This window comes from Serinus canaria, chromosome 2 (genome assembly GCF_022539315.1).
Source record: "Serinus canaria isolate serCan28SL12 chromosome 2, serCan2020, whole genome shotgun sequence".
NCBI lineage: Eukaryota > Metazoa > Chordata > Aves > Passeriformes > Fringillidae > Serinus > Serinus canaria.
Window position 1 is genome coordinate 76,218,482 of NC_066315.1, and position 12,435 is coordinate 76,230,916.

General features: G+C 34.6%; 1 protein-coding gene across 2 annotated transcripts in view; it reads left to right on the plus strand.

The window, feature by feature from the left end:
- The window catches only part of CDH18 (cadherin 18), a 157,393-nt gene that overhangs the window by 125,953 nt on the left and 19,005 nt on the right, over positions 1-12,435 (plus strand). For both annotated transcript variants that reach the window (XM_018926918.3, XM_009095239.4), the window contains exon 7: positions 226-362. In XM_018926918.3, the coding sequence (XP_018782463.1) occupies positions 226-362 (137 nt within the window). The remainder of the gene's footprint in view (positions 1-225; positions 363-12,435) is intronic.

A 12,435-nucleotide genomic window follows, 5' to 3' on the forward strand; every position in this document is an offset into this window, starting at 1 on the left:
GAAATATTGTTATGTATCAAAAGAAATAAAGGTTATGAAAGAAATTATGAAAGAAATTAAATAGTGTTACTTTGGGTTTCTCCAAATTATAGATTTTTTTCAGGTTGTTTTTTATAAATGTCTGTGATTTTAAAAGCTTGAAAGTAATACTCTTATACAGCTTTCTGTTACTTTGGATTATATACACTGCAACAAATATATATTTATTTTTATATTTCTTCATAGATATTTCATTGATCATAACACAGAAGAAGATAGGTATTTCACCATTGATGCTAGTACTGGAACCATTAAGACTGCCAAGATCTTTGACAGAGAGGAGATTCCTTGGTACAACATCACAGTGGCTGCTTCTGAGATAGGTAAATAATTTATTTGGCACATGGCATGAAAAATAAATATTAGAAAGGAAAATAATCACTCTCAGATTTTGAGAAAGACTACCTTAATATGTTATGTTCTTTATAGCACCAGTGGAGTTTTAGCTAATCCAGATAAAGGAGAGTTTTCTGTGTGTTTGTGAATACTCTAACTCCAGAGAACAATTAAATAAAATCACATGTGTATGAATCCACCTGTGTAAATTTGCCAAATTTCTCTGCATGGGACAGAAGGCTGCCAACTAACCCAGCAATATTTCTAAGCATTCAATCCCCTAATATCAACAGTTTGTCCCATTTGTGTTTCACAATTCATTTGTCATGGGAGTTAACACTATTTAGTACTGTCTGAGAAATTCAATTTTCCTTCTTGCATTGACTATCAACTATTTTAGCCAATTGCATGCCAACTGCATGTCCATGTTAATTTCTGTTCCGCAGAGGCCTAGTAGTTTCTGATTATGTTTCTGGCCTTTTAATAGGCAAATTATCAAGATATAATACTTACGTGTGCATTTGAAAGTCCTCTAATTTGATGAATCTCCATTGCCTCAGATAAGCCCTGCAATGATCAAAAGCCATCTGGCTGAGGAGTCTGAGATTATATTTCTTCTTGAGGCAAGGAGAGTTTAAAGAACTTTTCAGTTTAGCTTTTTTATTGCAGGGACTTTATTTTTCCATGGTCAAAGTCTTAAATTTAAAAAACTGAACCAGGCAAATGAAGAAAGAAAAAGTCCCATTCTGGATTGATATATTCAATCCTCCTAAGCACTGTTCACCATACCATCTTTCAGTGGTAGTGATTTTGATCAAAACGGTGAAATGCTTTTATGTATATATATTTTTTTTTTATTTCAGTGATTAAATGCAAGTTTTCAAGTTTTACCTCTAACAGGTTCCACTGACATCATTGAGCCTGGTCTGCTTTCATCTGTTTCATCTCTTGGTTACAATTTAATCTCTTCTGCCACTACAGCACTAACGCATGCTACAAAATAAACAGCATGAATGTATTTCATAAAGACAACAAAATTTTTCCTATTATTGTACCTACATTCACAAATAAATTGAGATTTTGAGCTAAGTACTTTCCTAAAGTAAATAATAGGATCTAGAATTTTATTATTAGTTCCTTGAAAAAGTGAACATTAACACTCCTATGTGCTTGACAGTGTTGACATATATAGAATGTCATTTCAGTTCACCATAAAATTGAATTCAGCATGAAATAAAATATAATTAAAGCCTAATCATAAACGGGGGTATAGTGTTAATTAAAAAAAAAAAAAAAATTAAAACTGGGACACTGGGACACTGGAAAAAAAATGTATTCATGAGTTCTTTTTTGGAAACCATTGAAATATAATTATTTATAGAAAGAAATCTCAATAGCATAAAACTTAAACATAGCTTTCTCCACATTATTTGTTTCACATAATCAAAAGAGTGCTGGTAGATGTATCATGCTGAGAATAGTATGAAGAAGGAAGATTATGTTTATAATTAAAACAGAATGGAATAAATTATAAGAATTTTACTCTTTTTTTTCTTTTTTCTTTTTTTTTTAGTTTTTTTTTTTTTTTTTTTTAGATGCTCTGCTTAAAAGTCTCTGTTTCAGGTGCAGTTTGCTATAGGAAAACATGAATCTGATTGTTTGTCCCTTGCACCACCTTTGTTACAGTTACTGTTAAAGCTGGGGTTGAAAAAATAAGTAAATCTATAGCATCAGTTGGAGAAACATTTCATTTATGAAAAAAGGAAGATATAGTAGTGAGGAAGAGATGGATAACAGACAGACAGATAGGTAGCCTAAATGGCAGACAGCCTTTCCTGGTGTCTACTTCCTCATTAATTTTGGTTTTTGCAGTAATTTGGAAATTACGACACTTTTCTCTTCCAAATCCATTGTGAACTTAATATTGAATTTATGGTGGAGCAAGGACCATATGTTGTGTATAGTCAAAGCTCTTCCTTTAAGTGCTTTCTATCCCATATCTAGTCTTATGGTTTTTGCCTTTACGTTCAAGCACAAGGTATTGCAAAACTAAGACTAAAGTTTAAATATTAGTCAAAGGCTATGAAAAGTGTTATTTAGCTGTGGAGGTGGTATTCCTCAAATTCATCTGATGCAGCAGAAGGCATTTGCAGTTTCTGACACCATTTGCTTGTCCAAGAACACAGCAGAACCTGCAAGGCCTATAAAGATTGTGTGCCTTCAATGACAAGAGATGCTCTGTGGGTATAAAGTGTTGACTGTAGTTAGTTTCTTGAAGGGTTTTCTTCTCTTCACTTTGTGCTATGTTTCACTGATAGAATTCAGTTTCCACCTGTCATCCTTTTGGACACGATTTGTAACTGGGCTTATTTTAGGTAAATGAAATTTAGAATTGACATTATATTTCTACCCCCAATTGTGTGATATCTTCATGCTTCAACCTCTTTCTTTCTCAACCTTTCATAAGATATTTACTTTCACTTTTCACCTCTGTATGTGATATATACTGTCTGCATTGGTCAAATGTCCTCTCTGAAATCTGAGGAAGTCCTACCACTTTGCTCTGTGGGAGTAATGGTAATGTAATTATCCACAGGCTTTTTTCTGTTTGTGCTCTTACTTCTTAAAGCACACCATTACTATTAAAATTATTGGGCAATCCTTTTCTTTCTTTAGCATGCATTGTTCTAAAACAGCAGCACTTTCATGTCCAGGAGCAGTTATTTTGATTGTTTCAACACTGGTGCTTCCTGAAGCCTCTTTGTAGTATTAGGAAACAGGATGATAAAGTAATACTATAGTTTATGTTGAAGGATCTAGAGACTAAATCTGAGGTTGGGGGAAGGAGCAGTCATACTAACAGTAGTACTAATACTTTAAAATACAGATTCACATAGAATTATTGCCATTTAGTTGACTTAGAATTCCTAGAAAAAAAATTACAAAAGTCTATTTGAAAGAGGGAGAAGATATAATTTGCTTGATTCTAGTAAAGGTTTTTAAACAAGTCTTTGACAAGAGTAATGAGAATAGAAAAGTACAGAGCAAAAGCACAATGTTTTATAACACATGAAAGACTGATTTAGAGGAAAAAAATACAGTCATAGCATAGTAATACCAAGAATACAGTCTGTCCCTCTGGAAGTGGAAAAACTTAAAGCTGAGCTATTTTAAGGACTAGCATAAAATCTGTCAATTAGAATTCATTATAATGATAGCACTCAATGATAGGAAGTGAAGTGATTCAAATTCCAAAATTACCTCCCTAGCTGGTAAGAATTAAAGAAGATTGAGAGACATTCATGTAAGAACAAGACACACAGAAGAATAGGCTGGCTAACTGAAGGGTGAAGTAGATGGAAAACTGTCTGGAAAGGCAGGTTCAAAGGGCTGTAACCAGCAGCCCAGACAGCAGGTAGAGTCCAATCACTAGGAAGTACTCCCAGTGGCTTATGCAGGATACAAAAGTCTTTTAACTAATGATGTGATATGCGGAACAGAGTGCTTCCTCAACCACTGTCACTCTCTTTGCAAATGATACAAAACTGGAATAATGGCTGGTACATCAGACTGTCATGTTGACAACCAGAAAGATCTCAATAGGCTAGAGAAATGGCTGAACAGGAAATGAAAAGGGATTTATTAACAGGAAAATTAAATAATGAAGAGAGATTTAATACCAGGAAATGCAAAGTTGAGCACGTGGAGAGGAATAATCCTATGCACCAGTTCACATGCAGGGCCAACTGGCAGGTGAGCAGCATTTGAAAGAAGGAGATCCTGGTGGATGAAAGCTGGGCATGAGCCAGTGATGTGCTCGTGGCAAAGGAGGTCAACGTCATCCTGCACTGGGTGAGAAAACCTGCTGCAGGCAGGCTGAGAGAGGTGATCCTTCCCCTCCATACAGCCTTGGTGAGGCCACACGAGGAATGCTACCAGATCTGGGCTCCTCAGTACAAAAAAGACATGGACATACTGAACTAAGTCCAGAGCATAAATCATAAAGACTGGAGTATCTTTCATATGAGGAGAGGCTGAAAAAGCTCAGATTTTTCAGCCTGGAGATGTGAAGGCTCAGTAAGAGCTTGTCAATGTGTTTAAATAACTGTTAGGTGGAGTTGAAGAGGTGACTAAAGATGATCAGCATTAGGAAAGATTCATCTGAGTAGTATATGGTAAAATGACAGGAGGCAATGTGCATAAATTGAAGCACAGAAAAGTTCCATTTAAACCAAATAAGAAATATGGTTTTACAATAAGATTGATCAAAAATTGGAGCAGGTCACAATGAGAGGTTGTGGATTCTCTGTCTTGGAGACATTCAGAACCCAACTGAATATGGCCCAGAGCAATGTACACTCTAGATTTAACTTTGAGCAAAGGAGTTGGACTTACAAGACCATGGAGGCACCTTCAAAATTAATGATTCTGTGATTTTTTGATACTGGGAACTGTGTTTTTAATATGGAGAAGAAAATAAAAGAAGGAAACGGAGCAAACCAGCTTCTTGGTACGTTTTTCAGGTGATGTTAACATCGAAAAGATATTGGAGTTCATAAAATACTGATATTTAGATGGATAATAACTGGGCTTCTCATTAGAAATATGATTTTTAAAAGCAAGATAAGTGTTTATATTTTGAAGATTTTAAAGGTACCTTTTAACTGGGAATTTGTCACGTATTTCTCTTATGCATCTGGTTATTATAACAGTGTCTAGAATGGATTTCTGGATTTATTAGATCATCAGCAGTTTGGGGATCAAGTTGTGGCGCTCCTGATTGTCTCCAAAATGCTCTGCAGTGCCTGAAAATGGAAAATCAGACCATTTTCCACTATTTGCTTAAAAGAACCAACTTGAATGCAATGGGTGAAAAAACTTGTGATTGAAGGGACAATAAAGAGTTCCTAATTTGTAAAGCTGTGGAGAGGCTGTATAGAAGAGAGAACTGAAATAATGGTGTGTCATGCCAGGTTCTATCAGATCCCCTAGACTCGATGAAATCCAGTCGAGAGCAAAAAATTACCACCTTAAAGGAACCTGTACTTATAGAGCTTTGACATTGTAATGGATTAAAAACAAAATACTGAAGAGACATCATTATGCAGTTGATTTTACAGAAAAAAACACTATAAATCTCCAAGGTGTTAAAAAAATCAGATATTGGAAAAAAACCCAACCAAACAAATACATTTGTCTTTTGTCTACACATCATCTATATTTACTTTGCCATGGGTATTCCTTATGATCTTCAGGGGAAAAAATGCCAAGGTGCTGAGTTAGGGCAGTACTTCATTGACAAACTCTGCAATATGCTATGTGCTATGAAAAGGATACCAGGAAAAAGAAATTGCAAAAATCTACTCAAAGAAATAACTTTTAAACACATTTAAATAGAGTGCCAACAAACCCTGCTCAGAATTTAAATATGTGAAAAGTTGGGATAACTCACCTGAATAAAAGCTTGGAACAGTCATTTTACAAGACTTAGAGTAAAAAACGTTAAAATGTCGTTTCTAATTGTAGCATAAGTTTTGGTTTTTTTAAATCTTGGTAAAAACAATAACAGAAACATAAAATTACATAATTCAAAGGAAGACCAGATCCACAGAGACACCTAATAATATGCAGCAGTGAAATATGAACCCCCTTGAGTTGCTAAATAATGAAAGTCCTAAAATTACAATAAATAAACAGATAAGGTGTATTGTTATAGTGAGGTGTGGTTATATCTGTTCCTTAGAATCACAGGGATATTGCTACCCATATTACCATCATTAAACAGCAAGGTTATGAGAAGAATTGACAGTTCTTTTTTACATTTTATATTTGCAGAAAAGAAATTACTAAGATTTGGGGAGGATATTAAAATATATTACTCCTGATAGCTCTACATAAGGCTGTCATATGGAGAAGGATAACTGAAGCTAGAGGGGAGATAAAAAATATACTTTGTATTTTTGTTAATACTATTATGAGGCAAGTTGATTTACTTTACAAAAAGTGAAATCAAAAGACAAAAATACACAATTGTTTTTTGTTTGTTTTGAAATACATGAAAGAAACATATGCATTGCCTGAAGGAAATGATTCTTTGGAGAAATACCTTCCTGGCATACAACACTAAAAAAAAAAACCAAGAATTTATGAAAATTTATTTTCTCATTTTTAATTTTTTCCACATAACCAAGAATGACTCTAATAGCTTGTGTCAAATAATCAGTTTTTAGAAAATGTTTCCTTTACAATATCTTTAGGAAAATAATCTAAATCAGAACAAAATGCTATTGCAGTTTTATAAACCCCTATCCATTTGTATCTGGTGGACAGCAGGATGATTGTTTAATAACAGTGAGTTTTTCGCTAGATTCCTGCGTCAGTTTTTCTTTGAAATGATTTTTTTCTTGCAATAAATAGAAAATGTCCCCTTAGTAATTTTTGGTGTCAGTTTTTTTTTTTTTTTTTTCCAAAACTGATAATTTTTGTAGCAGTAGAGAATGGACTTAAAGAATTAAATTCACTTTTTTTTTTTTTTTTTACTTTCATTAGAGGGAAATACTGTGTTCTGTGTTGTTTTTAATATATATGTTTATCTCTATAGGTACACTACAGAAACAGAAATAAAATTGTTACCATAAACCCTTACTTCACCTAGGCAAAAAAAATCACATTCATTCTTTATCTTTGACCTAACTTGCATTTTGCCTTCTAGTTTAGTTTCAGAAAGAGTTTTGGTATTGGTAACATTTTTTTTTTCCCAGAAAGTAGAATCTGCCACAAAAGTGTTTCCTTAAATCTGAAAGAGATTAAAGTAGATTTTAAAAACAAAACTACAGGGTTTTGAGACTGTATTGGTCATGGTGTAGTGACAATGACCAATTGACACTACACCAATTGTCACTACTAGCTGCTATTTTTTTACTGGTGAGAGCTGGACACAGTACTTGTACCCGGTCCAAACTTACCAATGATGCACAGTTTACCCTCAAGCTTGGCAAGCTGCCTGCTAATGCATCACAGTAATATGAACTTATAGCATCATAAAATCATCAAGGGTGGAAAAGACTTCTAGGATCATTGAATCCAACCATTTAGCCAGGAGAAAAGGACTCTTGGGGAAAATGCTATTGCTCTCTACCACTGCCTGAGAGGAGGTTCCAGCAAGGTGGGGGTTGGCCTCTTCTACCAAGTAACAAGCAAGAGGACAAGAGGAAATGGTTTAAAGTTGTACCAGGGAAGATTCCATCTTGATATAGAGAAAGTTTTTCATTGACAGAGTGGCCAGGCACTGGAACAAGCTGCCCAGAGAAGCAGTGGAATAACAGTTTCTGGGAGTTTTCAAAAATCATGTGGATGTAGCAGCATCTGCTGTTCTTTTGAATGTGCTTACCAGTGCAATACAGAAAGCCTACCAAAAAGCTATTTAAAAAAATCTTACAGTTGTTGAAAAGCAATTAGTTCTCCAGCCTGCTCAAGGAATTATGCATCTAATTCCAATTTCAATGCTTGTTCCCTGTTTATATTGGCTTAGTCATTGGCTTCTAGGCATGCTGGATTTTCTTCTCCTGTTTCATTGGGAAAAACAAAGATGAAGATATTCTTGTGTTATCATCTGAAAGAGGGGTAGAGCATGGCTCTTCCTAGCTACCAAGGTGGGGCTCTAGAGAAGGGATAGAATTTGGAATCATATGGCATTTACTTCCCTTTTGAAACTTTGTGACAGAGATTTCAAAATGGACATTTCTGGCCACAGAACCAGTATGTTTTGGGGTGCCCTGTTCTAATCAGGCAACACCAACATCGTTTGTGAGAATTTTGCTTGAATTACAGCAATAGAAGGTTTCCAGCTTGAAAACTCTAAATGTTTTTGGTCTACTGCAGTGCTATGATTATTGCTATTGCTTCTGTATTTGCTGCTGCTATCACTACTACTGTGATACAAGAGAAGTGAGCAGTGCCTTCAGCTATTTATTTATCAGTAAAAAGTTAAATTTTGCTAAAAGAAAAAAATAAAAGCATTTGCCACCAGGTAGCATTATTTAGAAGTACCCACTTCCTAAAATTAAACCTGGAACATTAAACTTATTCTTAGATTCTCCATAATTTTCTCCTTGCCGGAAAATTTAGTTTATCACGTGTACATCATCCTGAATTTAACCCAGTATTTTGTTGATATTGCCACTGTCACTTGCATGTTGGACATTTTTCCATCACTTAGGTTTTTTTCTGGCGGTGTATTTTATCCTTCCTAGATCTATGTTTATTCTTCTAATGTTAAAAATTTTTCTTAGTTAAAACTAAGCTTTATTAGAGGAATGTGATGAGACTTCTGTACTTCTCTTTAAGAAGTAAGGGTATAGAGAGCTAGCTGAATTTCCTAAGTATTGGTTTGCATTGTAAGGTCTTGAAAAGAGGTCAAATGGGCTTATACAGTAAACACTATGAACCAGTCTACAGTTAGCTAACTTACAAAAAAAAAAAAAAAATTAAAAACCAATAAAACAAAACAAACAAAAATGCAAATAAACAAACCCACAAAAGATTGTTGATGTCAGGACTTCTATTCTGAAAGTCATTCAGGTTGAATATTTTTTTATGAAATCTATGGGAGTTTTGTTAGTGTGAAAAGAAACTCTCAGACATCAGTAACTGTATTAAAAATCTTTCATCCTAAATAGGGATTTAAAAGTTTGCCCACAGAAACTAATAGAAGCGAAGATTCAAGGTTTCACAAGGCTTTGGCTGTTAATTGGGTCTTCTATATATTTAGAGTGGACTTGCAAATGGAAGTTTTGAATATCAGGATCTGGATAATGAAATTTATTTACTTTACAGATGTTTAGTATTCTGGAAGAAGAACTATTTATTCTGGGAAAAGTCTTTAGCATAAGAAAGTAAGTCCCTAGCATAGGTGGATTAGAGCAGTGTTTCTGCTTCAGTTGCCCCTTAAAACAGAGAGCACTCATTTCAAAAAATATACTCTTGAGGCATAATGCTAACAGGTCACAGAATATTTTGTGATGCACAGGCCTGAAATGTATGTCAGCAATGATCATCTTAAAACTGGAAATCTGCCATACTGCTGCAAGAAATTTGTCTTATTAAGAAAAATGTACTATTAAAAGTGCCATTTATTAGATTGGTTTGGAGATTGCAGGTGAATTGTATTCTTGAAAAAGACTGGAGTATATGTTGATTCTCAAAATCAAAATTTAAAAAAAGAAAAGAAATGTATTTCTTTCAATTCCTTCTCATTCTCTTCCCCCATTATAAATTGTTCTTTTGCCTTGTATGCAAATTTAAGTTTATTCACACTGTTCAAGACTGTTTTGATAAGTGGTGTTAGTACTGCACCATTAGCGTTTTGTAGTGAGTATCCTGTCAGAATGGAAATTTGCCTGCAAATGTCAGCGATTCCATGAGGTACTGGCTTCCAGAGAGTTCCTAATATTACCTTGTGCATAAAGAGCTCTTTCAAACTGATGAGGTATTTATAAATTCTTCCTACTGTAAAACAGCTTCAAAAGAAATAAAAATAAACTTTCTGAATCTCCATAAAATATCTCTCCAAAACTACTGAATCTAACTGACTGAGTAAGATTGCTCTGGGTAGTAGCGACAGGCATACAAGAAGACACATTCAAGGTGGGGCAAAGAGGTCTGCAGCACTGTACTGAAACAAAAATATTTAACTCTTTTTGTCATGCACTGGACTAAAAACTTCGATTATTTTCTTCCCCAGTAACTACATGCCAGGCCTACAGAGCAGTCCGTTATCTGTGGTACCCACTACTCTGTGCTCTCTCTGCTTTCTTCTGCATCCTCTTGGATGTTTTATGCCCTCTGATACCTTTGAAGATGGCCTTGCTTTGAGCTGGAAATTGGACCAGTGACTTCCAGTCCCTTTCAAATAAGATTTTTCAGTGATCCGATGATTATCTGATAATTACAACTTCTGCTGCCTTCTTGCTAAGACTCTTCCAGGTTTTCTGTAGTATTAAAATGTTCAAATTCTTCATTATAGTTTATGAATCTTGTAAAAAATTATTTTATTAATCTTTAACCCTTTACAGTAATCCCTGCTTTCCAGCTCCTTATTAAGCTTTATGTACTCTCTGTGTATATTGTGTCCTTCCTTTCATGTATACCACTTTCTAGTTCACATTCCTCACAAGCTATGTTCAAGAACCTCCCAACAAAGCCTCAAAATCAAAGTTCCTTTGAGTCATAGATGTAATATTCTGTAATTGTAATTGCAGGATTTTTAAATTTCATTGTCTGATTGGATTAACAGAGGACATTACCTAAACGAGTTGTAAGCTACATTTAAGTGAGCAGTAAGAAATGTTAAATCTATACAGCCTGTGCTGTTCTGCACAATCTTTTGACCTACCTCCAGGAAAGGAACAAACATCTTTTTGTATTACTACTCATGCTGCAAGTGTTCTCCTGGAGAGAAGATTGCCTCCTTCAGAAAAAACAGCAAAGACAGATAAATGGCTCCCTTCTCCTGAATACTTAGTGGACAGCCAAGTGTACTTCTTCCCTCACTTATATATCCTTAGCATTTAAAATTTCCTCAAAGTCTTCTTCTAGAGGTGTTTTTTAGATGGCAGTAGAGAGCCTCATTCTTGCATAAAAACAGTGGAGCTAGTCCAGTTTGTCTCTTAGTTCACCTCTTGCAAAGATATTGATAGATTTGCGGTAAAGCTGAAAAAAACAGTAAAGGAAAAATTCAGCAAGATAATGGCATTTTCAAGCCTACAAATGTCTTCTGAGCATGTTCTTCTAACTTCTAATGTTAATGGTAATTGGGAATAGCATTCCTCTGATAGTTAAGTCTTCTGTTGACTTTTTTATCTTTCTATTAAGTTTCAAATGTATTAAAGTCATTGTGTGAACATATACATGTTAGTTAAAAAGAGAATGTGAAAAATCTGAGGGAACTTCTAAGACCTAGATCCTTTGGCTAGTATACCATGTGAGAAAAGAAAAAGAGAAGTCTCTCCATTTGTCAAAAAAACTTCAGCATTCTCAAATATTTCTTCACTGGGAGCCTACATCACTGGTGGTTTTAAAGCCAAGTATGTGTCTAGTCAATGCTTTCCAGAATTCTGAGCAGAGATCATTAAAGGTGTGATAAATATAAGGCACTTTATAAGTGACCATTTTAAACAGAAACATGGCAGAGATTAACTAGGATCAAAATAACCATGGTGAATGAATTTTCACCAATGAATGAAGCTTGGACTGCTAATGTTTCTCTTATTTTTGTTTTTCCTTCTCATGAACACATATATGAACTTTTAAAATGTCAATCTATAATACCCCATTCTTCCATTTTGTTCCATTTGAAAGACTGACTTTACTGTCTTCTACTGATAGTTGCATTTAGTTGGTGTGAATGTAAGATGAAGTTTGTCATCTGATTGATACTTCTACAGACTCCAGAAGGCATGTATTAGGTAATCATAAAAAGTTTAAATACATAATTCTTTGAACAAAATAAAATCCCCTTAGTACTCAGAAGTAAAAACAAGGGTTTTACAGACTGAAAGAAATTGTAGGGGTGGTTTTTTTTTTTTCCTGTTTTCTCATGGAAAGTGTATTCTTGTTGAAAGGATTCTATTTATTGTGCTTTTTTGAGGGTGTAATCTTTCTGAGGGTGAGCTGTCATGAAAGTACAGATCATAGCCTCAGGCACTGGTACTTAAATATTGTTTTCTTTGTGAAAAACCCAGGCTCACTTCTGCTAAACTTTCTTGCTTTTCTTCTGCTAAAGCCACACCTACTAACAACTGTGTGAAATGCCATGGTAACTTGTGAGAAACCAAAACTCCGTCTTGGGGGAAATTTATATATGTCTATTTGGGTTTTTTTAAATTATATTTGCATTTTACTTTCTAAACCCCTTGAGGAACTGTGAAAAAGAAAAATGTTTTAATATTTTTTGCATTAGATTTAATTCAACCCTGTAATGACAGTTTAACATTAATTACCAAGAAATTGACCATTTTTATCAGAGAGTGTGACAGTATAAGTCCAGCAGCTTCCTCCCAC